The 26,826-nt window shown below is 38.4% G+C and overlaps 1 protein-coding gene and 1 pseudogene across 5 annotated transcripts in view; one reads left to right on the forward strand and one right to left on the reverse strand.

Moving 5' to 3' along the window:
* The window catches only part of SUCO (SUN domain containing ossification factor), a 114,086-nt gene extending 87,482 nt beyond the window's left edge, over positions 1–26,604 (reverse strand). For 2 of the 5 annotated variants that reach the window (XM_069065576.1, XM_069065575.1), the window contains exon 1: positions 26,206–26,604. In XM_069065576.1, the coding sequence (XP_068921677.1) occupies positions 26,206–26,267 (62 nt within the window). In that variant the 5' untranslated portion in view covers positions 26,268–26,604. The remainder of the gene's footprint in view (positions 1–26,205) is intronic. The other 3 variants (XM_069065573.1, XM_069065572.1, XM_069065574.1) reach the window with 2 other exon arrangements.
* LOC138144244 (large ribosomal subunit protein uL23-like) lies at positions 13,610–15,658 on the forward strand (annotated as a pseudogene).
* Positions 26,605–26,826: the final 222 nt, after the last annotated feature.

Genomic DNA, 26,826 nt, shown 5'->3' on the forward strand with positions numbered 1-26,826 from the left:
AGGAAATTGATTTTTTTTTTTGAAGGGGGGAAGGCAGGGCAATTGGGGTAAAGTGACCTGCCCAAGATCATACAGCTAGTAAGTGTTTAGTGCCTGGGAGTAGAATTTGAACTCAAGTCCTCCCAATTCCAAGGCCAGTACTCTAGTCATTACACCACCTAGCTACTCCAGAAATGGATTTGATAGATTAGATTTAGGTGCCTTCTCCTACTCCCACCCCCATCCTCCCCAAAGGCCTGCCACAGAAACAAAAGACAATTATTCTCTAGGGATGGAAGAAGCTCTGTGTTACCAGCAAGGAACGTACTTGGCAGTCTGCAGTGGCCTACATGAAGCTGAGCAAAACCACTGTGCTTACCTCTACAGCTATTCTTTTGTTTATTTGTTTTTTCTGCTTTGTGGAAGAGGGAAGGTAGGGCAATTGGGGTTAAGGGATTTGCCCAAGGTCACCCAGCTAGTAAGTGTTAAGTGTCTGAGGCCACATTTGAACTCAGATCCCTCCTGACTCCAGGGTCGGTGCTGTATTTGCTGCACCACCTAGCTGCCCCACTACAGCTATTACTGATCTGGTAAATGTTATAGATCAGGTTGCCCAGGCCAGGTTAAGTAGTATGGGAATATCAACTTTTCCAATGTGTGGTGAGCCAAGGAGGCCTGATCCATGACTCAGATAAATCTTAACATAAGCTCTTTGAGACCCGGCTTTTTTATTAAGCTTGTTCCTGAGTTCTTTGATAATGGTTACACTTAAAAGGATGTCACTTGAGTTCTGAGACAACAGGCTCTACCCCAAGACTTTAGTTGTTGAGGGCCAAAACATTTGATTCTTAGGTGGCTGGCTCCTATGCAAATAAATGTCCTTGATGATGGCAGCTTTGACTTCAGCCTTGAAGCCTGCCCATATGAAAGGAGTTGACTGATTTTTCCTAAGACTTTTGGGAGCCTAGATAACAAAAGCCTTATTTCTATGCAACTTCCAGGATATGACAGACTAAGATAATGATAAGAATACTTGAGTCTTTTTTGTCTCCTTGCTCTATAAAAACCTTGTACTAAGAATCAATAAATGGAGTTCATGGTTCTTCCTTGAACTACCCACATGATCTGGTCATTTCTTATTCACATCTCCAATCATGCTTAGTGCTGGAAACTGAGCAGCCCGCGGTACCAATGCTTTTTTTCCCCCCCTCAAAAGCTTTGACTGAGACTAGTAAGGAACAGTTTTGCTTTCACCTGTGAAAGAATCCAACAAACTTTCACCATTCTTAAGCAAGGTCACCTGAATTCTCCTTCATATGGCCACATTATGGTGGGCAGAACGTAAAAGAGGCCTCACTCCCTGAAGATATAGTGTTGACTGAGCCAAGTGAGACCACAGTGGCAGAGGCTCTAGATCAGAGAGTAGCCCATGTGAGGGACGAGAGGTAGGAAATCAGCCTTGAGAAAATCTAGAGTTCACCCTGCTCAGTCGAATTTTGGAGAATACAGTGGGTGACGACAACCTAGAGGATTCCAAGAGGAATAAGCTACTGACACTTGCTTCCCCACCACCTAAGAAAACACAGAGACTTGGATTCTTTAGGTTTGGAAGAATACACATTTCCCATATATCCTGGATATCCTGATGGCCATTATTTACATGGTCACTCACAAGTCTGAATATTACAAGTGGGACCCAGAACAGGCTATACCACAGGAAGACATAAAATCATGTTTGCCTGGGTCCCTCTGGTGGTAATGCTCTTCAGAAACAGGTTGTGACTGTGCTAGAGACTGAAGTCCCCACGCCAGACCTTAGAATCCTGCCTCTTCTTCTGGATCAGTGGCTTCCCAACCCTAAATACCTGACTCATTAGGAACGTCATTTTGCCTGGCTGACTGATGGCTGCATCGGCAACAAGAGAGGCATATGCAATTGGACTTCAGCAGCCACTAATCAAGTAACAGGAGATACCCTTGGGAGTAGGGGTACTGGAAAGCACTTCCACTTGGCTGAGCTCCAGGCTACCTAGCTGGCCATGTAAGAGAGCCTTGAGGATTGAAGATCTTCACCTATATTAGTTCTTGGGCAGTGGCCAGAGGTCTGGCCAAGTGTCTTGGCCTGGAAAGCACAGGCCTAGACAATCAAGAGCTCTTCCTTTTTGGGTCAGGACCAGTGCAGGCATTCTCCCGATGCCTCCTGCTACATAGCTGTTTGTGGGACATGTCAGTCACCACCAGAGATATATGCTAAACAATCAAGCTGGAGCTGTTACAAGAATAGCAGATGCTAGAGAGTGGGTCCAGTGTCAATTTGGATATTTAAGTGGTAATACCATGCTGTGCTGGGCACAAGACCATATGATCTTCTTCACTAAGGACAAAGTAGCATTTCTACTGAAAGTGACCTTAAAAGGTAAAATGGCACTCTCATCTCAGAGCAAGAGGTTTGTCCCTACTACTGAACAACAGCATCATTATGCATCTGACTACCCTTATCAGGTGTCCAACCTCCCAAGCCTTGTCTGTGGCAAATCAATGCTATCCTGGAAAGAAGGGTTCTCTTTTCCAGTGGTTTCTTGTACCTAGATTCCAGGATTACCTGATAAAAATGGATTGCTTTGGACATATTTCTGGCTTATCCCTCTGTGGCCCTTCCTTATTCCTATCCCAGCACAGGGATGCCTTGGCCTCAAGATCCTTGTTCCATCAGAGGAGGCTTCACACAGGTCTCTCTCAACTGGCAAACTTCTTTTTCCTCTGAGATGGTTCAGTGAACTTGTTCTCAGAAATGGTTGGGGGACCCAGATGTGGTATTATTTTGTCTTACTTTCTAATAGTATAGAAAAGATGAAACTGTTTGCTATATACCTATGGTGGGTGTGTATTTAACTAGAAGAAAGAGGATACCTTGTCAATTCTGAATCGCTGAATGAAGGTAAGGGGGAGTCCTTATTTAGTCACTATGGAAGAACGGAATGGCTCTTCAACACAGGCTTCTAGGGGGCAAAGCCAAATGCTTTTTGCATATTCTTACTGTGTTAGGGCAAAGTAAGCCCCATTTTTTGAATGTTCAGTGACTTGAAAGAGCCTCATTTCATTCTAATATCGAACTAAGATGCTGGTATCAGAGCTGTGCTTATTTGTGTTGTCTGTAAGCAACACTTTTTGTTGACCAAAGAACTGGAATCAAAGTGCCAAATCAGTGAGAGAATGGCTAAAATGTGGTATATGAATGTAATGGAGTATCACTGAGCTGTAAGAAATTTCTAATATAATGACTTCAGAGAAAGCTGAGAAGACTTGTATGAACTGAATGAGAGTTTAAATGATGATCACAATGTAAAGAAAGGAAAGCAACTTCAAAAGACTTCAATACTCCAACCCATGCAATAACTAACCAATACTCTAAAAGACTGATATTGATGCTAAAGCAGTCTTCCTGCCTCTTGGCAAAATGATGAAGAGGCACACATTTTCCACTACAGTCAAGGTGTTGATTTATTTTGCTAGCATATATTTATTTGTCAGAAGGGAAAGTTTCTATATGGGGGTTGGTCTAATGGGTAGTATAGAAATGCCCCCACAAAAAAAGCCCATTTCAAAATTCATAGAAATCAGAAGAGCACAAATTCATTTTAAATATACACTGTAGGGGTGGCTAGGTGGTCCAGTGAATAGAGCACTGGCCCTGGAGTCAGGAGGACCTGAGTTCAAATGCAGCTTCAGACACAATAGCCATGTGACCTTGGGCAAGTCACTTAACTCCAATTGCCCTGCCTTCCCCCCTCCAAAAAAAAACCATACACACACACTCTTTAAAAAATAAGCTGAATGTAACACAAGTTTATTGTTTCTTATACATCACATTTGGCTGTTCTTTATACAATGAAATGTTGTGTTTGTTTTTGATTTAGTTCATAATAAAAAATAAAACAGGTTAAGACTGAACTTAAAATGAAGTCTAGCTTAAATTGTACCCTGTGCAGATTTCAGGAAGGCAGTATGATATAGTGGAAAGAAAACCAGACAGAGTCAAAGAGCCTGAGTTTGAAAGTCACAATTTTCCTACTTTAGCTTCTTCATTCACTTATACAATGAAACAGATGAGATAATTGACATTAAAGGTCTCTTCCAGCTATAAAGCAATTTTTCAAGGAAGACTGTGAAATACACATGCACTTATGACAATCAAGAAAGAAAGTCTGTAAAATGAATAGCTTTTAGGTCTAAACAAATAATATAAAAGTTTGGAGCAATCTTAAAAGGAAAACCCATTCAAAGATACAGTAAGTATAAAGCTGGCCTAAAGTCAACATACTCTACATTTTTTATTTTTTTTTAAATTCTGTAAGATTTTACTTTTCCTCTTCATTTAACATGGGAAAATTTCCTTATCAAAATAACAATCAAGCAGAGTCTGGATAAGAATCATCACAACAGCTGAACAAACACTAAGCATTTTTTTTTAAAGCAATTGGGGTTAAGTAACTTGCTCAAGGTTACACGGCCAGTTATTTTGCGTGGGTGCCAAGTATCTGAGGCCGGAACCGATCACAGATCTCCCAGTGCCAGGGTTGGCGCTCTTACTGAGCCACCTGGCCGCCCCTATACTAAGCATTTCTAATAACTATAATACTAAGAAAATAATCACACATTTCCTCACATAAATAATACAATAAAACTAGTAAAGATTATTTAAATGTAAAATCAAAATTAAGTCACATGATCTCTTAAGCAGCGGTCACTTATCACTTTTATTTCAGGAAATACACAAATATTCACAGTAATTTAGTGAATGAATATTCATTTACTATTCAAATATATTAAACAATGCTAGATGGAAATTCACATCTAAGTATATGGGTATAACAAGGGAAAGAAAAAAAATCAATGAATTCAGTTTACAATTTTTAAAAAAATCTTCCCTAAACAAACACAAATAAAAATTTTGAAAATCCAAAAAAGAAAAAAAAATTACTATTGTACTAACACCAACTTATTTTTAAAAAGGTCAATGAAAAGCTACTAGCTACTTAAACTTAAAATGAGAGAAAAACCAATCTCCCAACATTTAAAGTAAAAGGACAAGAAATAGTAAGAAAATTACTATAAGTTATCTTAACCAATTATATGACAAAATTCAAAACATAATGAAATAGATAACTACATACAAATATATAAAATACCAAAATTAATCAAATGGGAAAAATATAAACAACCCAATATCTGACTTGGCTACTGACTAATATATGGGCTAAGGGACAGTGAGGATCCAAGGTGAACAGTACGGTGATAAACCTGGAAAAATCTGGAATAATGTTATAGCAGAAACAGGGAAGTTTAGAAGTAGATTGGGAAAGATTAAGTTCCGTTTTAGACATTAACTTTGAGATGAAAAGAGGAGACTTGGATTTGAAGAAGTGTCTCATGAAAGAATATTCTGGTTGACAGACTGACATTTAGAAACAACATGTGAAAGTTCTGAGGCAAACTTAAGCTCAATGTAAGAAAAAACTTCCTAACTATCTGAACTTTCCCCAGAGTAGCATGGATTTTCTCTTTACTAGTATTACATGGATTTACTAGTACATGGATTTACTAGTACATGGAAGTTTTCAAGGAGATCACTGGATGTACATTAATTACATGGAGGATTCTTTTTCTGGTATCAGGCTAGATGGCTATCTGAGGTCCTCTCCAATTGTAACACTTTGTGACTCAATCCAGGAGGAATGGGAATCTCTTCAAAAATAAAATTCTGAAGACACAGAGAAAAAATTCGATGAAGAGGAATGGAATTGTCTAAAAAGACAAACGTGTTTAGGCTGGGAACTCATGGATCAAATTAGATTTAAACAGAAACACAGGTACACACAAATACTCTAAAAGGAGAGAAGAGAAGATGAATACAAAACCACAGCACAATCTAGGAAGAACAAGCAGAAGTACTAAAACTTGAACGTCCTCCTTTTTCACCTCACCACATCAACATTCTAGGACTTCTCCACTAGCACCCAGTCTGGGACCTAATCCCTACCCCCTTTTCATTTCCTGTTTTTGCTATTGTCTTTTCCTATTAGATTGTAAGGTTCTTGAGAGCAGGGGCTACCTTTCTTTTTTTGGGTACCCCCCAACCCTTCACATTGTGCCTGGCACATAGTCTCTTAATAAATGTTTAATGACTACTGAATTCTCCTCCTTTCTAAGTTCTCACCTCCCTTTTTTAAGATGTGTTTCTCTCTAGACCTTCATATTACCTGTCTGACCATTCCTCACCATCTGCATCCTTTTCCCTAACCAGTGGGTGCCCTAAGACTCTGCCTTAATCTTTAGATGCCCCATTTCAACATTTCCAAAAATAACTGATTATCTTCCAAAATGTATCTTTTTTTCTGTTGAGCCTACCACCCATACTTTCATTCACCCAGGTTCACAATCTCAGCTTCATTCTTGACTTTTTCTCTCCCTTTCACTCTGAATATGCAACTAACTTTGCTAAGTCCAGTCCTTGGAGAAGGAAATGGCAAACTACTCCACTGTCTTTGCCAAGAAAACCCCAAATGGAGTCATGAAGAGTTAGATATAACTGAAAGAAAAAAGACTGAACAAGTCCAGTTCACAACATTTTTATTTTTGCAATCATTCCCTTCTCTCTATACACACAGCCATCACAGAGGCCACCTTTATCACTTACTGACCCCTGGAATACTGCAAGAGAGTAAGCAAACTCTCTATACCTAGACCCTAGTCTCACTTTTCAGAATCCAAAATAATCTTCCCAAAGAACAGATCAGACCATGTCATTCCCTAATCAAAAAAAGAACTCTCAAATGGCTCTGGAATGCCTTTAGGACAAAAATACAAATTCCTTAGTGAGGCACTTAAAGCCTTTCACAATATGTCTCCAGTCTACCTCATCAAGACTTTTCCTATTAGCCTCTTCCCTTTCACATATTCTGACAACTGACCAACTGGTTCCCTAAAACTCAGCATTTCATTTCTACCTTCCATGCCTTTGCCCAGAAAGTGGGAAACAAAATTCCCACTTTTGAATGTCTTCCCTCCTCATTCACCTTTCTTAGAACACCAAGTTCTTTCAAGAACTCAGCTCAGGAGTCAGCATTTCCTATTGTCCTAGTTCAGGGTTGGGGAGAACCTGCGGCCCCATGGCCACATGTGACCCTCTAGGTCTTCAAGTGCAACCCTTTGACTGAATCCAAACTTCACAGAACAAATCCCCTTAATAAAAGGATTTGTTTTGTAAAATCTGGACTCAAGTCAGAAGGCCACATGTGGCCTTGATACAACAGGTTCACCACCTGTTGGTACTATTTCTTCCATAAAATTATCTGTTGTTTTTTTTAACTTATCTAGTTAAAACACTTTGAATTCCTCTAGGAGAATAAAAACTCCTTTACAAAGATTTACAAAATTTTTCTTTGAAGTCCTAGCACACTGCCTTGCACAATTTATTAACACAATTTATTAAATAACCTTTTATGTAGTATGTACTAAACTAAACCTCCCCCCTATTTCAGTTTTGGATATAGTGGTGTTTTCTCGAATCAACTGATGCTTGAGGTATGCTTATGCAGCACTACAATAGAGTCTCATCTTTTAATTCTTAATTATTTTGTATTTGTATGAATATCTTAATTTTTGTATTGGTATTCATTATTGTTTAATATGAACCACTGAAAATCCACAAAGAAAAAGAAAACTTGAAATCACAACTTCACTGACTATACACTGCAATATATCCAATATCTGCTTTTCAATTGAATCAGGTAATAAGGAAAGGGGAGAAAAAATAAAAAGTATAAATAGTTAAATAGTTAAAATAATCCTGCATTGTTTTTTTTTCTAGGTATAAATAGAAAAAAATATTTAAGCTAATATCAGCAAAACTGAACTGTTTAAAAAAATTCATCTATATAGAGGTATATATTGGCATATTTAGACAATATTTACCAAATCATCTCTCTCACCTGACCCCTTCTCTTCACTTGCACAGCTGCTGCCATGATTCAAGCCCTCATTACCTCAAGCCTAGATTATAGCAACAATTGCAAGTTTTTGCAATTAGTCTCCCTGTCTCAAGTCTATCTTCATTCCAATTCATCCTCCATATGGCTGCCATGATTTTCAGCAAGCATAGATTTGACTATGTCACTCCCCTAGTGAGGCAGTGTGGTACAAGGAATGGAGCACTGAGCCTGGAAGCAGGAAGATCTGAGTCCAAATCCAGCCTCAGAAACTTACCAGCTGTGTGAGCCTTGGACAAGTCGCTTAACCTGTTTATCTCAGTTTCCTTAACTGTAAAATGGGGGAGATAACACCACCTACCTCTCAGGGCTGCTGTGAGGATCAAATGAGAGAATATTTGTAAAGTGCTTCTCTCAGTATCTAGCACATAACAATAGGTGCTTAATGTTTATTCCCTCCCTACTCAATGAACTCCAGTGGCTTCTTTTTGCTTCTTGGATAAAATATAAACTTCTCTTTTAAGTCCTACAGAATCAGACCCCTACGTCTCTTTCCTGCCTTGCAGGACATAACTCCCCTTCCTCTGTACAAGAAATTGGCTTTCTCTGGTCTTACACATAATATTCCATCACCCCTGCCACTCTCTCCATCTCTGAAACTCTGCCCTGGCCATCCCATGTGCCTGGAATGCATTCCCTTCTTCACTTCCCTTGGAGTGTCTTTCTCTTTCTCTAAGATAAAGTTCAAGTACCATATTCTGCATGAAAACTTGCCTGATCCTCCCAACTGCTAGTTCCCTCTTTTACAAACTGCTCTGTATTAGCTACTTTGCATTTATTTGTATTTTTCACTTTACATTTATGCTGTATGTTATTTATATATGTACTTTTCTACTCAGAACATAAACTCTTAGTGACTCAGGTGACTTTGTACTTGTATCCCTAGCACACAATTCTTGACACGTAGTAGACATTTAATACTTGTAATGACTATTAACGCCTTCTTGAAACTCCTACCTAGGCCTAAATCACACTGTATTTTTATCCCCTCACCTCCATCCCCTTTACACATATACTCTTCGCTAACCTCTTCTCCCCACTTCTTAACTATCGGTGTTCTGCTTTAACCTTTCTATACTCTCTCACTCAGTAAAGGCTTACATTATCATGGCTTTAATTATCACAGATCTGGAGAAGACTTGGAAATTCACATCACTAGTTCTTAACTCTCACCTACCTGGCAGAGTTGAAAATTTCCTAAAAAAATTTCCTAAAGAATGTCTCCAGTGGTTCCACTTTTTTACCTACCCCATTTCTTTCTGTGTTGTCTCCCAGGCTAGAAACTTTGGTATCATTTACTAATAAACCCTTTCTATTTCTTAAAAGTATAAAAATCATAGGAATATCAAACTGAAAGACATAAAAGATGCTCTAGTTCTAGTCCAATCTCCTTACCATACAGATAAAGAAACCAAGGAAGAGAGATTGAATGCTTTCCTAAATTTTCATAATTAATAATAATCAGAAAGAGTGCAAATGTTCCATACATTGTCAGAGTTCAATTCAAGGGACAGGAAAAAGTATCTAGAAATGACTGTAAGATAAAAAGTTAAAGGTAATAGAGGACGAAGAAGGGAAGGGAGAGGGGAAGAGAAAACACAGAAGACAACCACAATGACCAGAACCTAGGTCTCCTAATTCTCAACCCATTATACTGATCGCACTATATCTACTCCCCCCCCCTTTTTTTTTTACCAAATCCAGTAATTTTTTCCTTCAAAATGTCTCCAATTTGCCCTTTCTCCACCTGCTACCACCCTACTCAAATAAATACCTTTTCCTCCATGCCTATTTTATCTCAATAGCCTAACCAATCTTCTGTCTTCTAGTCTCTTCCATGTTTGATCCATCTTGCATACTGATGTTAATCTTCCCAAAACTTTGCTTTCACTATTGCCATTTTCTTGTTCATGCTGAAGAGTACATGCTAAAGAGCTTTTCCAGGTTCAATTTTCAACTATAATAATAATAATAATAATAATAGCTAACATTTATATAGCACCTACTACTATGTGCCAGGCACTGTGTTAGCACTTTACAATGACTATCTCATTTGATCCTCACAAAAGTCCTGGAAGGCAGTTGCTATTATTTTCCCCATTTGACCAATGAGGAAACTGAGGCAAATAGTTTAACTGACTTTTCCAGAGTCACAGAGCTACTAAGGGTCTAAGGTCAGATTGAACTCGGGCTTTCTGGGGGTCTCTAGGCCCCACACTGTACCCACTATGTACCTAGCTGTCCCTTTACCTGGCTTTCAAGACCCCTCACAAATCAATCCAACCCTGCATATCAATTTTCATGCTCCACTATATGCTCCTACACTCTAGTCATGTTGCATGTCCATTGTCCACCATACTCATTCCCACCCTCAAACATCTGCTGAAAGTAGCACCTTCTATCCTATAAAGTTATCCATTCTTGCCTAATTCAAGTCCACATTTTCCATCTAGCCTTCTCTAACAACTCTAGTTATCATACCATACCACTTCACATTTAACCATATATTTCTTTTATATAATTCACCTCTTCAAGTACATCAATTTTGTTTCCTGTATAAGATTATAAACTCCTTAAAATGACAGATAAAGTTTTATACTTTTTTTTCCTCACAAAGTCTAGAACTGCTTCAATAATAAATGCATAGTGATTAAGTAATCCTTCACTTTTTGAATTCTAATTCTAAACTCAGAGAACTAGGCTAAATGCCATTTTCAAAATTATATATTTGCGCCAGAGATACCCATAAAATGAAAAATGTCTTCCTATTAACATCAAAATCATAACTGCAAGAAGAAAATATAAAGTTAGTTATTTGTGATCATATGCATGCTACAAAAAATCTTAAACTGATGAAGTAGATATTAAACAGCTAAGTAGATATGATTTATATATAGAAAGAGGAAAATCAGACTTTTAACAAAATTCACTTATTTATTAAAATAGAAAAACCTAAAGCAGAAATAAGCCACTGTTCTACAAATGATATTAATTCATGAAACAAGTCCAAAAAAGCTATAGTCCTATGTATTAACATTTTTCTACTGCAAATTCTCAAAAGCATGTTTTCCATTCCCTTGTGACTCCTATAATTTTGTTGTTGGCTTATTATATAAACCCAAAACTTCTTTAAAAACTATGAGTTAGAGACTCAACAGTTGAGTTTAGGTAGCAAAAAATACATTTCAAAATAATTTCTCAAGTAAAAACTAATCTTTGTTTCCCTCTGCTAATAAAAACTGTTGAACAGGATTTAAGTATGATAAATAAGAACATGTCTATTTAAAGATGGAGGAACAAAATCCTTACTGCACAAAAATGTCATTAGCATGTATGTCAGATTATTCATAGGAGTTCATCAATCTTTAATTGGATTGATATAACTGAGATCTCCTTAAAAAAAAAGTATATTTACAGAATTCAAGGAGCAACTAAAAAGAAGTAATTACTAGAGAAATGCAAATTAAAACAACTCTGAGGTACCACATCACACCTATCAGATTGACTAACATGACAAAACAGGAAAATGATAAATGTTGGAGATGTAGGAAAATTGAAACACTAATGCATTGTTGGTAGAGTTGTGAACTGATCCAACCATTCTGGAGAGCAATTTGGAATTGTGTCCAAAGATGCTAAAACACTGTGCATACTCCCTTTATCTAGCAATATCTCTTCTAGGTTTGTGATTCCAAAGAAATCACAAAAATGGGAAAAGGACCCACACGTACAAAAATATTTATAGAAGCTCTTCTAGCAGGGCCAAGAATTAGATATTATGGAGATGCCCATCAATTGGGGAATGGTATATGAGTGTAATGAAATACTACTGTTCTATAAGAAATGATGAGCAGGCAGACTTCAGAAAAACCTGGAAAGACTTGCATGAAATTGATGCTCAGTGAAGTGAGGAGAACACAGCAACAGTTAACACTGTGTGATGACCAACTTTGATAGACATAACTCTTCTCAGCAATGAAAGGATCTAAGACAATTCTAAAAGGCTCATGATGGAAAATGCTATACGCATCTGAATGCAGATAGAAGCACACTACTTTTTCTTTTTTTTTTTTTTGTTTCTTCTTTCTCATGGTTTTCCCTTTGGTTCTAATTCTTCTTTTAAAAGATGACTAATGTGAAAATATGTTTAATATGATGGTACATGTATGGCCTACATCAGATTGTATGCCATTTTAGGGAGGGGGGAGGAGGAGAAACTTTAGAACTCAAAATCTAATAAAAATGATTGTTGAAAACTCAAAATAAATGAATAAAGCAAAAACAAAAAACAGCTCATTGCCCTACTGATTTAACATAATTAAGCAATAAATATCTACTTTTATTTCTACATAATCCTGTGATAATTCAGAAGGTCCCCCTTGTTTTACAGGCCTAGGCCTTACTAAAGTTTACTTTACTTTACTTACTCCAAGTTTTCCAAAGGTGTTTTATAAGTATTACTATCCCTACTTTATACGGGAGGAAACTGAAGCACTTTTGTAAACTGTAAAGCGCTAAATCAATACAAGCTGTTGTTTCTTACTATTTAACAATAAGTAAACAGAATCCTTCTTTGTAGAAAATAAACTTTTAAGTGATGTGTAGAAAAACAGGTTGAATGTTGGGGGGATGGAGAGCAATGGAATAATTTCTAAGTTTGGAGTAAAAACATGGCATACTTTAATAACTTACTAGAATCCAATACTGTTTAGACATACTTTAAATATTATATTGGAAACCAAAAGACTTATATATAATACAGAACATAATGAGTCAAATGGAATGGATAGATCTGGCCTAAACAGAAAATCTTAAGATTTTAAGTAAAGCCTAAATAGTTACTTATTCCACAGAAATCCTAGGCCTCATCATGGCTGGGCAAACATCACCTGTCACTTGGACCATTCCTAAAACCTTTCCATCTTGGTAGAACCCAAAGTCTCCTGCATCCCATTTTAAGCTCCTACAAATCACTAATAAGAGAAAGGCAAATGAGAACAATCCCAAGGTTTCACCTCACACAAAACTGGCAAAGATGACAAAAGATGAGAATTGTCAAAGTTTGAGAGAATGTAGGAAGATGGACACTGATGCAGGAATTATGCAAATAAAGATATTAATATGATCATTCTTTTTGACCCAGAGATTCCACTGCACATTTCCAAAGATCAATGACAAAAAAGAAAAGGCTTCACCAGTCCCTCAATCAACAAGTAAATTTATAAGATTAAGTGTATATGGATGGGCAAAGCACTAGGCTAAAGGCTGAGGACTGAAAGAAAGGCAACAGGGAGCTTGCATTCTAATAGGAGAGGCAAGAGAAAAACAATTATGTAAAAGAAGAAGGGTAAAAGGGAAGGCAGAGTCAGCAGGTAGAGTGGCAAGTGTAAAGAATAGACAAGAAGGCCAGTGTGGTAGATATGTAGAAGGGATGGCAGTGTAAGAAGAATGTAAAAGTGGAAAGAGGCCAGGTTGTGAAGGGCTCTAAAAGCCAAACAAAGGATATTTCATCACAGAAGTAATAGTGAGCCACTGGAGTTTGTTGATTTGGAGTGATATGGTCAGACCTAAACTTTAGAAAGATGAGTTTGGCAGCTGAGTGGAAGATGGACTGGAACAGAAGGAGACTTGAAGAAGGGACACCAACCAGCAGGCCAAGTCTAGGTATGAGGTAATAAGATCCTGCACTAGGATAGTGACTTTGTTGAGTGGAGAGAAGGGGACATGTGAGAGGTTACAAATATACAGAGATTGCAAAAGGCAAAACACTAAATCAAGCTTTCCCCCAAGATGGCGCTGAAGGCAAAGAAGGAAGCTGTTGTACCCCCCCCAAGACAGAAGCCAAGTCCAGGGCCTTGAAGGCCAAGAAGGCAGTGCTGAAGGGTGTCCATAGCCACAAAAAGAAGAAGATCCGAACATCCCCCCACTTTCCGGCAACCCAAGACACTGAGACTTCGAAGGCAGCCTAAATACCCTCGGAAGAGTGCCCCTCGAAGAAACAAGCTTGATCACTATGCCATCATTAAGTTTCCCTTGACCACTGAGTCTGCTATGAAGAAGATTGAGGACAACAACACCCTAGTCTTCATTGTGGACGTCAAGGCCAACAAGCATCAGATCAAGCAGGCCGTAAAGAAGCTGTATGACATCGATGTGGCCGAGGTCAACACACTGATCCGGCCCGATGGAGAAAAGAAGGCCTATGTCTGTCTTGCTCCAGACTATGATGCTTTAGATGTTGCCAACAAAATTGGAATCATCTAACTTGCTGTGTCCCATTCCACCTACAATAAAAAGTTTTCCAGAAAAAAAAAAAACACTAAATCAATTAAATGGTAAGACTTTGCAAAAGATTGGATATGTGGGTGAATGAGACTTGAGACTTGAAGATGACACCTAGGTTGTGAGGCCCACTGACTAGGAGGAAGAGGGAAAGGGTTGGGGGAAAAGGTAACAAACTCTGTTTGGACATGTTGAGTTTAAGATGTCTATGAGAGATCCAGGTCAAAATGTCAGCTAAGCAGGTGGAGATGAGAGACTGAACATCAAGAGAGATGTGAAGGTTGGATAAATAGATCTGATAGACATCTTATTTGAGATAACTGAGTCCATAACATCTGACAAGGTCAAAGTATAGTACAGAATAAAAGAGAAAGAAAAGCTCAGGACACAGCCCTGGGGGAAGATCTCACTTAAGCAAGTACAACCTAGACTGAAGATGCAGAATAGGAGACTAAGAAAGAACAGTTGGATAGGAAGAGCACTATAAGAGAGCAGTATTACAAAAACCTAAAGAGGAGAAAGTATCCAGAAGAGAGTGAGAGGGTAATTAACAGTGGTAAAATATTTATGACAGTCCTTTTTGTAGTAGCAAAGAAAAGGAAACAAAATATCTATCTACCTAATGAAGACTGCCTATTCTGACTGTGGTTAGTGAATGTAAAAGAACATCACTGTGCTACAAGAAAAAATGATAATGAAGATGCATGGCATGACTTAACAAGAATTGATGTAAAGTGGCATAAACAAAGCTAGAAAACCAATATGTATGATGCCTACGTCTATGTAAATGGCACTACAAAACAATCAAAGATGAATGTTACAAAACTATAAAAAACAAATATGGCCCTTAAAGAAGAGTAACTGGAAGACACCTCATTCTCTTCCCTCCTCCGAGAAGCAGGGGTCCACAAATGGGAAATACTGCATACAATGTCACATTTTTAACAAATACTTGCTGACTGACTCCAAATTCAGAGCTCTTATTATTATACAAAAGAACAGCATATCTGATAAGTATTTTGTCCATGTGACCCATGAGAGAGTAAAATCCAAAATATGATTCTTAGTTTTGCAGTCTCTTTCTCCTTCCATGTGACAATGGAGGAGAGGAAGATAAAGGAAGAGACTGCATTAATACTCATAATGTTCTTGGATTATCTGGAAACATTCAGCTGATGGAGCTCAATTTTATCTTTGTCCAATACATTGCTGGAGGACCTGAATTACATGCATGTTGACATTGTGAAGTTAAGACAGGATACAATGAAAAGAGCATCCACTTTGAAGCCAGGGATCTTGGGTTCAAATTTTGCCTCTTCACCATCTGTTTGGTGGTAAGCAAGTTGCTTACCCTCCTGGCTCTTAGTTTCATCCCAAGTAAAATGAGAAAATTGGACTATTCAGCCTCTTGGGACCACTCCAGCAAAACAACTATGATACCAGTAGGTTATAACACAATGAAAAGCTTCCCATTCATCCATCCCAGGAGAGGCTAAATTTGAAAGAGAAAGGTCTTAAAAGTCTGGATCACCAAGAAACAAGCCTCAGGCCTTGGCCTTTGTTTTGTTTATTTTTCCATTCTAGGCAAAAGGAATGAAGTCTCAAACCCAGATTAGGGAAAATAAATTACAGAAACCTAAAAACAGGAATCCCAGGCCAGATTATTCAGTCAGAGGAGAAAAAAAAGGATCTTCCAGTACCCCAACCCTGGGGACTCACCTGACAGTCATGCTTCACCTGGACAGGAACTTAGTAGGACTGGTGCTATATAGGAACTGAGCTCAATTTTGAGCCTATTTCTCCTCTCCCTCTTCCCCTAACCAAGGTGGTATAGAAGAGAACATGGCCCAGAGGTAATAGGGGACATGTTTGCATTGCACAATTATTCTTGCTATATTCCTTTCTTGATTTTTGTTGTTCAGCCATTTTTCAGTTGCATCCAATTCTTTACAGCCTCATTTGGGGTCTTCTTGGCAAAGATACTGGCGTGGTTTGCCATTTCCTTTTTTAGTTCATTTTACAGATGAGGAAACTGAGGTAAACAGAGGTGAAGTGACTTGCCCAAGGTTACACACCTAATAAACATGTGACTTCCTGACTCCAGGTCAAGCACTCTCTCCACTGTGTTACCTAGATATTTCTTGAATATCCCCTCCTAAAAGCTACTTGATGTTAAGTAGTTAAATAAAACTGGAGTGCTGGCCATGGCCTACCTAACAAATGAGGTTGAGGACTTAAGCTGATGGAAACAGAGATACCCTAAATCCTCAGGGTGCCCTTATGGCACAGTATGGGGCAACATAACAGGCCTGACTCAAGGAATGGAGCCAGAACATACACTCTACACTTATATGTGCACATATCGTCTGAACTAGCAAAATTGTTTCATTTTTGTCTTCATATCTCCAGCACCTAGCAAAGTGTCTGCTACCTCAGAGGTGTTCAATAAATACTTGTTGCTTACATAAAATAAAAATGCAAGGAGAGTTCAAAGGTTTTCGAAGAAGAGAAAACTCATTTTTTTTCCCTCATGCACAAAAAGACAACAATAATCATTTCATGGGATATATATGATCATCTCTCCTTATCTTGTTAATGATACCCTTAATAAGCAAGCATCTCACATAAGGAAAATTACAGTTTATGTACCAACATCTGTTCTAAGGGGTGGAAGAAAGGAGAAATTCTCTTTCTCTATTATCCATAAAAGGAGGGGATTGGACTAGATGATCTCCAAGGTCCCCGCCTACCCTAAATCTTATGATCCTAAAAAATAACACATGGGGAGCCAAAAAATAGTACTGAAAACCAATGTGTGTAAAGTGTTTTGCAAGCCTTAATATGCAATAGAAATACAAACTATTAGTTTTGGTAGCTAGTGTGGTATTGTGCAATGAGCACTGACCTTGGAGTCAGGTGACCTCAGTTCAAACCCTTATTACCTATGTGACCTTAGGTGACACAGTCTTCCCGGACCTCAGTTTCCTTCTCTCTAAAATGAGAGGGTTGGAGCAGGTGACACTAAGATTCCTTCTGGCTCTAGAACTATTATCCCATGAGCCTTTTAATCCTACTCTCCCAATACAATTTGAATAGATACATTAATAGCAAAAACAATGCTATGGATGACTTCGCACCTAATTTCAATTTAGGTTTATGAGAGCAATGAACTTGGAATCAGAAAATCTGAGTTCAAACCCTATTCCAATTACTAACCATGTGACCATAGGAAAGTCACTTCAACTCTGAGAGCCAGTTTCCTCATATAAAATGGAGGTTAACAGCAACTACCTTAGCGTAGCTATGAAATGTAAAACAATTCAAAAATGCTAAAGAAGTATATAAATGTCAGCTATCAAATGGGAAGTTAAATACTTTTTAAAGGACAATCTATTATTATTGACACGAAAAAATATTTAATACAGCTCTGTTGTTGATATGCAGCCCAAACAATAATTACTTATTACAAGTTTTACAACTTGTACATTTCCTTTAAATATCTACACCCCTCCTTGGCCACCTCCCCTCCCCTCACATACATACATAATGATCCCCTCTCCCTCAAATCTTCAGTCTCTCCCTATCTAATGGTCCATTCTCTACTGTCTACATTCCCTGGTTTTCCTTCAATCTTAAAGAAAAAAAACACTCACTAGACTTTATCATGTTCTCAAGCTATCATCATATTCCTCCTCTTTTTTACAGTCAAAACTCTAGAAAAAGCACCAATCCCTTTTGCCTCCTCCTCTCACAATTTTTATTTACATTTTATTTTTATTGCGAACTTAAACATGAACATTTCAATATACAAAGAGCACAGGCTATATAATGAAACTGTGAACCTGTTACAGTTTTTTTTAAAAAAACATACATTATATTTAACAGTAGTGACAAGGTAACCCAGTTTGAAGAGGCTTCTGAATTTCTGTTCTTTTCTATGTACTTTTTAAATGTTTTATTGATGCTTTTTTGGGGGCAACTAACTAAAAAGAAGCCTTCTCTTGTAACAAATACAATCAAGCAAAACAAGTCAACACATTGGTCATACCTTAAAATGTATGTCTCTTATATATCTCTAATCTATAACCTTTCTGCCAAGTTAACTAATGGCATGCTTGATCATTAATCTTATAAGCTCAATACTGTTTCAATACTGTTTTCCTTTACATTTTGGTCAATGTGCAAATTGTTCCAGTTTTTACTGCATTCTGCATCAGTTCATCCAAGTCATCAAGGGGTTTCTCCAAATTTGTAATATTTAAAATTCTTTTTAATGGTTTAACAGTATTCCATCATATTCATACACTACAATTTATTCAGCCATTCTTCAATTAATGGTTATCTCTCAATTCTCAGTCTTTTGCAAAGTCTTCCCACTTTGCCACCCAACTGAAACCACTCCAAAGTGACCAAGGATCTATTTGCCAAATCCATTAGCCTTTTTTTCAATCTTCAGCCTTCTTTGTAGCCTTTAACTCTGTCAATCACCCTCTTCTTGCTACTCTCTTATTTTTAAATTTTCTTCTTTGTCCTGGTTCTATCTGACAGCGCCTTCTCAGCTTCCTTCACTGGTCTTTATCCAGGTCGTGCCCAATAACCATGACTATTTTGGGCCCTCTTCTCTTCTCCATTTCAGCTGATCTCATGATCACCAGCAGATTCAATTATCATGTTTCAATTATCATATTGCTTCTCAAATATACTTAACTAGTGCTAACCTCTCTGCTGACTTCTAGTCTCCCATCTCAAACACAACATTTTCAGAATTCATTATCCTTCCCCCCAATCAAATCCTCTTCCTGTTCCTAACTTCTCTACTACTATTGAGGGTACCACTCTCCTCCTAGTCACAAACTCACAACCTAGATGGCATCCAAGAGTCATCACTCTCCTTCACTCCCCATATCCACTGTGGTGAACCTTCTTAACATCTCTCACATATGACCCCTTCTCTCCTCTGACACTCCCATCACCCTCATCAACTGTTTCCTGGTCTACTGCAAGCACCTGCTGATCAGTCCCCCTACCACAAGTCTCTCTCTTCATTCCAGTCCATCCTCTGTTCAACTATCAAACTGATCTTCCTAAATTGCAGATCTGACCATGTTACCCCGTAATCAATAAAAACCCTATTAGCTCCCTATCACCACCAGAATCAAATGTAAAATCCTGTTTGGCATCTGGAACCCTCTGAACCTTACTTAATAACCCACCCCATTACCTTTCCAGCCCAACTAAAGTCTACTTTCTATAAGAAACTTTTCCCCAATTCCTTCCCCTCTCTCCCTTAATTTTAGTGACTTCTCTATTGATTATTTCCAATTTGTTCTGTATATAGCTTGTTTGTACATATTTGTTGACATATTGTCTCCCCATAACTATGAGCTCCTAGAGAGGAACCTCTTTTTTTTTTTAATCTCCAAAATTTATTACACAGTGTCTGGCAAAGTCAGCACTTAAATAAATGTGGGCTGATTGGGTAGCCTTCCCTTCTCTCTTGATGAGCTCATCAGTTCCCATTGGTTCAAATATTAATCTTTATAAAGATTACTAATAGAGATCTACAGATCCAGCCCTTAGGCTCTCTTTTGAGCTCTAGTCCTGCATCACCAACTGCATATTGGCGATTTTCAACTAGATAAAAGTATCTTCAACTTAACAGTAACAAAAACTGGATTCATTACCTTTTTCTCAAAGCAACATTCCTGTTTTAAACTACTCTGGTATTGTAAAATCAAGAAGCATTTAAGTGCCCACTATGTGCCAGGCACTATGCGAAGCACTGGAGATAGAAAAGCAAAAAAGACCCACCTTCTAGGGACTCAAAATCTAATGGGGGAAACAACTATGTACAAACAAGACATATGTGTGTATACATATATACACATATATATACACATACTTATATACACATACATATATACAAAAGGAATTTTTGCTGAGACTTGAAGGAAGTTAGGAAAGTCAGGAGGTGCAGGAGAAGAGGAAGAGCCTTCTGCGTATGGAGAAAAGCCAGGGAGAATGCATCTGAAACTAGAAATGGACTGATAAGTTCAAGGAACAGTGGGAAGGCCAGTACTACTATGATCCAGCCTCCTGGAACATAAGAGTATGTGAAAGGGAGAAAAAAGTATAAAAAACCTGGAAAGCAGTCAAGTAGAACACCATCTCCTTCCAGTTACTCAGATTCACAGTCTTCAATTCATGCTCAGTTCCTGACTCTTCCTCAATCAATAACCAGCTAGATCCAATCATTTGCCAAGTCTTGTCCATGCTGCTTCTACTACAGCTCTCACATCCATGTCCTCTTTACTCACATAGCTCCCAATCTAGTATGAGTTCTTAACACCTAGTACCTGGACTAGAGAAGAGGCTTTTTTTACAAAAGTTTTTATTCTAAACTTAAAACACCAAAACATAATTAAAAGACAAAAAGAGGATTCTCCATGCAAGTAGGAATCTCCATTTCAAACTCCTTGTTTTTATTAATGTATATAACACATTCTATGTGTTACTCTCAAAATTATACTCTTTGCTTCCACCTAACCTTCCTTTTGTCTTCTTTGGTGCATTTACTTAAAAAAGTTTCAATATCCCTCTTATTTTTGGCATCCTAGTCACACAATTACACTGGTTTGTTTTGTTTTATTTGTTTTTAAAGCCAAGAAAAATTAATTTAAAAATTAGATTTTTTTTGTTTTAATTTTCTAATCATTTCCCCTTATCATTTCAATCTTGATGCCTAATTAGTTTATTAGAGCTCCCAAAGGCAAGAAATATGTAAATAACTGAAATTTGGAGATATAATCAATTCAGATTTTTCAAAAAGCTTAACCAAATCATTTAAAGAAAAACTGAATAACCATGAGACTGCAGGTGATATAGATATTTTGTTCAACAGTCAATTAACTGACTTAAATGCAAAAATCAAAGGGCAAAAATAAAGATTTTCAAGGAAGCACAGTTTTTGGGTATTATTATCATTATGGTAGTAGACAGCTAACCTCAAAACCAGTTAGACCTGGGGTTCAAGTCGTATCTTTGACACATACTGGTCCTATGAAAGGTTATTATTTAGCCTTTTAGGACTCTAGGCAATTACTTAAGACTATAAATTGCAGAGAAGGTACTGGAATGAAATCATGGGTCAAGCCCATATCTCTTTAGCATTTTTATAAAAATATTTGAAAAGGAGTCACTAAAATCCTGGTTAGTCAAGAGTCAAGGTGATAGGAAAATAAAAGACAAAAAGTTCTTCAAAAAATCTATACAAACAAGCTGAAAAGCAGCAGATGAATTTTTTATTTCTAATGAAAAGAACACCAGATTTGGAATCAGAAGACTTGTGTTAGTATGTTGAGTGTGAATAACTACCTGAGTGATTCTCAACAAGTATTTTTACCTTATCTGGATCTTTGTTTCCTTAATAGTAAAATGATGAGACCGGATTTAATGACCTCCAATATCCTTTCCAATCTAAATCTTTTGATCCTATGACACAAGATGATACTTACCAATTTTAAAAGTGTGTACTACCTGACTCACACACACAACAGAAGATTCTCTAAGTGTAATCTCAATCAAGTCCTAGGAGAGCTTGATTCACTGCAGGAAACTGGCCCAATATCCTTCTATAAGAGCAAAAGGCAGGGGAGGGGAGTTAGATTATCATAACAGCTCACCTTTATATAATGCCTTTTGGGTTTACAAAACTCTTTCCTAATAATCACTGTGAGATAGGTAGTAAACTAAATAATTTTCCTATAATAACACAATTGAATAAAAATCAAAGCTGGATCCAGAATTCAAGTCTTCAGACACTAAATCCAGTACCACTCTATTCTGCTGCCTTTCCAAGAATGCCAGGTTTATACAAAACTTAATAAATGAATTAGGATGCATTACATAGCCTGGATATCATACATCAAAAAATGATGAAATGCAAAAGAAACTAGAATAGAAAGATAGTAAGAAAAGGTTACCCCTACCAAAGACATCTCATTTGGGCTGGAGGAACAACTATGGATGGCTAAGTCAGAAACTCTCTGAACTCATTCATAAAATAAAAGGGCTGGACTAAATGATCTCTAAGGTCCTTTCAAACATCTATTATTCTGTGAAAGGAAACAATCAAAATCAACAAGATTATGACATGTGTAAACACAGAACAAAAACTGTTTCTGAAAATTATATGTAAAGTCAGTTTCAGGGCAAAGGAAAAGTTCTATGACTTTACCCAGTGGGTAATATGTATCAAATTTATGTAAACACTCACTTTTTTTTTTATTTTGTGAACAGCACTTTATTTAGATGTTCTTAGAAGTCTTGTTCCATGCTTTTACCCATCCCCAAAGAATTCAAATGTGTGTATGTGTGTTTGTGAGTTTTTGAGTGTGTGTGTGACAGAGAGAGATCTCAGCAAATGTGGAAGACATTTCATAATATGAGTCTCTCAGTAATAATGTTAGGGTAAAAGTACCACTAGTTGGATTGTTTTATTTTGTAGAGGGGAAGGTAGGGCAATTGGGGTTGAGTGACTTGCCCAAGGTCACACGGCTAGTTTTGTGTAAAGTATCTGAGGCTGGATTTAAACTCAGGTCCTCCTGACTCCAGGGCTGGTGTTCTATTAACTGTACCACCTAGCTGCCCCAATTACTCACTTTCTAAAGAAGGGGCATAGTTTGGAAATTTTTTAAAACCAAGAACACATAATTTATTATGATTTAGCTATGTTATACCTACCAGGTTATCATAAGAAAGTACAAGGTCCTCCCATGACTAGTTTTTAGGAGACTTCATTGACAACTCAATCCTGGAACCATGAGTCTTACTGAGAATGACAATTCTGTTTCTCTGTTTGAAATCAGGAAAAGTTCTGCAACATTTTGCTCTCTCTTTTCTTAACATCTTTCTGTATTTTCTTTTCTCTCCCAAAAAAAAACAAAAAGCCAATGGGGAACAAACAAGAGCAAACTAATAATAATCTGAACAATCCTTTATTCAACAGTTCCATAAATCTTAAATAAGGACAGTCAAACTGCTTATAGATCTCCAATTTTGGCTATCCAAAAAAACAAAAATCTCAAAACCCACCAAGTAGTTTCTCATGCCAATAAATTTCTTATGCTTTTACTTAAACTTATAATTGAAAACTATTATATTTTATAGTTGAATGGAAACTTCAGAAATATGAATAACTGCAGTAGTGAAAAACTCAGTCTACTCTTGAATACCAGGCTAACTCTCCTGCTATCTAGCAAGCTAGCTTTCTTCTCACTATAATTTTTGTATACTTGAGAAATAAATTTTAATAATGGCAAAAGAAAAAAATTAAGATTTTATTCAACTCTAGATTATTCATGATAATAACATGACTAATTTAAGTGTGAAGGGGATTGGAAACATTTTGGCTTCTAGTTATAATTTCTTCCACTATTCAAGTTTTTAAAGTTGTTAACATGTATCAAAACGGAAGATTAAATTTCAACCCTTCTTCTAGCCATGTACTTTAGAAAGCAGTAACAAGTAGCAAATTGACAGAAAATAAAGGAACTATACAACCCACAAACTAGGTAATCAATTTACAGTTTAAAACTGGAAGTGATGCCCCTTGTACACACTTCTGGGTACAGAACAGTTAAAACTTTTAGAAACAAAAGATAATTGAAGGGTTAGAATAGAAGGTAACTCCTTACTCTTTCTTTAGTTTCTAAATTTGAAATCCCCCTGGCAAAAAAATTTCTTTATGCTTTATTTCCTGTACCCTTTAACTCTTCAATTTCTTCAGAATCCAAATAATATTAGAAATTTACAGAAATGAGTCTTTCAGAAACTGTATTAAGGTTTAAAAAAAAAATAAGTAAATCCAACTAGTGGTACTTTTACCCTAACATTATTACTTACTAGAGAGACTCATATTATGAAATATCTTCCACATTTGCTGAGATCTCTCTCTCTCTCTCTCTCTCTCTCTCACACACACACACACACACACACACACACACACTCAAAAACTCACAAACACAAACACACATACACACATTTTGAATTCTTTGGGGATAGGTAAAAGCATAGAACAAGACTTCTAAGAACATCTAAATAAACTACTGTTCATAAAACCCTAGAAATCAACAGGCATTTATTTATTATTAAACACCTATTCTGTGTCAGACACATTGCTAGGTGATGACAACACAAAGATAAAAGTGAAAGCAGTTCTCACCATAAAATTCTTCAATAAGATCTGTAGGTACTCTAAAGAGATCAATGTAACAATCTACACAGGAAAAACTAAGTGGATGATGAATAATTGCCATTGCCCATATTTTGAAATGCCCTGTGACAGACAGCCCAATGAATGAAATCTATTAGTGAAAATATTTTGAACAAACACAGCTGATAGTTAAAAGTTGGGCAAGGAACTGAAGAGAAGACAATAGTAAAATTGTATTAGGGAAGCTGCACAATTTCATCAATAATACTAATATAATCCTCCATGCAAATCCTCATTTCATCTTCTATCACCAATATTTCCAATGATGCTATATATGAAGGCATGGTTGAGCTGTGATCTTCACCTACTGGGGAAATACCAAACCAAAATCAATGAGATCATAGGCCCACCAAAGTAAGTATTCAAGCACAATGTTACATCGTGGGGGGGAGGAGAGGGGGTTGAGGGGGAAGTGTTAGGTATAGTCAAATAGCTGGCTTCAAATTCCAGTTCTGCCATTTAATTCCTATGTGACCTTGGGTAAGAGCAGCTAGTGATACAGAAGATGGAACACTGGGCCTGGAGTAAGGAAGACTCATCTTCCTGAGTTCAAATCTGTGCGACCCTGAACAAGTCATTTAACCCTGTTTGCCTCAGTTCCCTCATCTGTAAAATGAGCTGGAGAAGGAAACAGCAAACCACTCCAGTATCTTTGCCAAGAAAACTCCAAATGGGGTCACTAAGAGTCTGACATGACTGAAAAGGAGAGAACAACAATGACCTTGGGTAAGTCACTTAAAATCCTAAAGTCTCAGTTTCCTCAACTGTAAATTGATGGGGTTGGAGTAGTTGACTAGAATTTCCTTCCTTTGGTCTTATTAACCTTATCTGATCAAAACACATACACATACATATACATCATTAAAAGGGGAATATGGGTAATAGGAATCAAAATCATTTTGAATATGCTTGAAGCCCTCAAAATATCGTCCCTGCAAATGTAAAGCCACAAAAAATAATATGAAGGAATATTACCCCTTTAGCAATCATGGCCAATCCTTCATATCGCACCAAAAGTCTCTTGAGAACCAAAAAAGCTCTCCAGACCACCAGAAAGTAATCAAAGATTCTCCAAAAAACGCCAAATTCTACCAATCACCGGGTGCCTCGTATTTAACACTCATCACATCCTCATCTTTAAACCTCCCATCCAGAGTGTTGTCAAGTCTACAAAACCTACTTATTAAAGTGTCTGCTATTCGCTAGGCACTGTGCTGAGCGCTGGGGATACAGAGAAAGTAAAAAAACATGCTCAAGAAGGGGTGCTTTACGAAGTGGCCTTCAAACTCCATCCAAACACCCTGGGATCATCGAGCTCCAGCAACGTGCAAGTGCCATTCTACCAGTACCACTCCAGGCACACACAGGCTGGCTTCAGAGCCGGTGCCACGCTGAAGGCACTTTTTAGTTCCTGCTCCCCAAGGACCTTCCTCTCCTCCACCCCCACCCCCCCACCAACACTCCTAACTGGGAGATGCAAGCACGGCATATCCGAACCCAGGCACCGGGCGGGAGTCCTAAGCGAACTGACGAGTTCGAGGGAGTCCCGAGGCTCCAGGGGGCACCCCGAGCTCTGGGGGCTGAGGGACTGCCCGGCAGAAAGCTGAGGCCGGAGCGACTCACCAGACCAGGGAGCAGAGGAAGAGGCAGGAAACCAGGGCCAAGGCCCGCCGGGACTTCTTCATCTTCTCCTCCTTCTTCCCCCGGCCAGAAGGCGGCACATCGTCTCCGCAGCCACGGCTGCCGGGGCCAAGATGGAGGAGCCGGAGTCGGAGACGGAGCAAGAGCAGGAGCCCGAGGAAGGGACCGAGAGTGCCGAAGGCGGCGACGCCGCGAGCAGCGGGGAGAGGCGGGATGGGGCTGCGCCCGCGCCGCCCTCTCCCGAGGAGTGACAGGCACTGGCTGAGGGGCTGCTCAGGGCTGGGGGAGTCGGGGGGCTGCTGCTGGGGCTGAGGCTGCTGCGGCTGCTCTGTCCGGCTCACCCGCGCCCGCCTCCTCCAGCCGCCGCCAACGCTGCTGCCGCCGCTGCTGCTGCCGCCGCCGCCGCCGCCGCCGCCGCCGCTGCCCCATATCCCCCCCGCCCGCCCCGAGTCTCGCTCCGTGCTGCTCGCGACCAACGGCTGCTCCGTAAGCCACTTGCAGCAGCCAATCGCTAGCGCGGCCGTGACACCTCACGCGCCGATGAGCTGGAAGGAGACGCGTCACTCGTCTCCACTCCCACCTCCACCACCCTCAGTGAAGGTC

The sequence above is a fragment of the Petaurus breviceps genome, unplaced genomic scaffold, assembly GCF_028583685.1.
Source record: "Petaurus breviceps papuanus isolate PSGF00001 unplaced genomic scaffold, PetGlider_PUasm1.0 90692, whole genome shotgun sequence".
NCBI classification, from domain to species: Eukaryota; Metazoa; Chordata; class Mammalia; order Diprotodontia; family Petauridae; genus Petaurus; species Petaurus breviceps.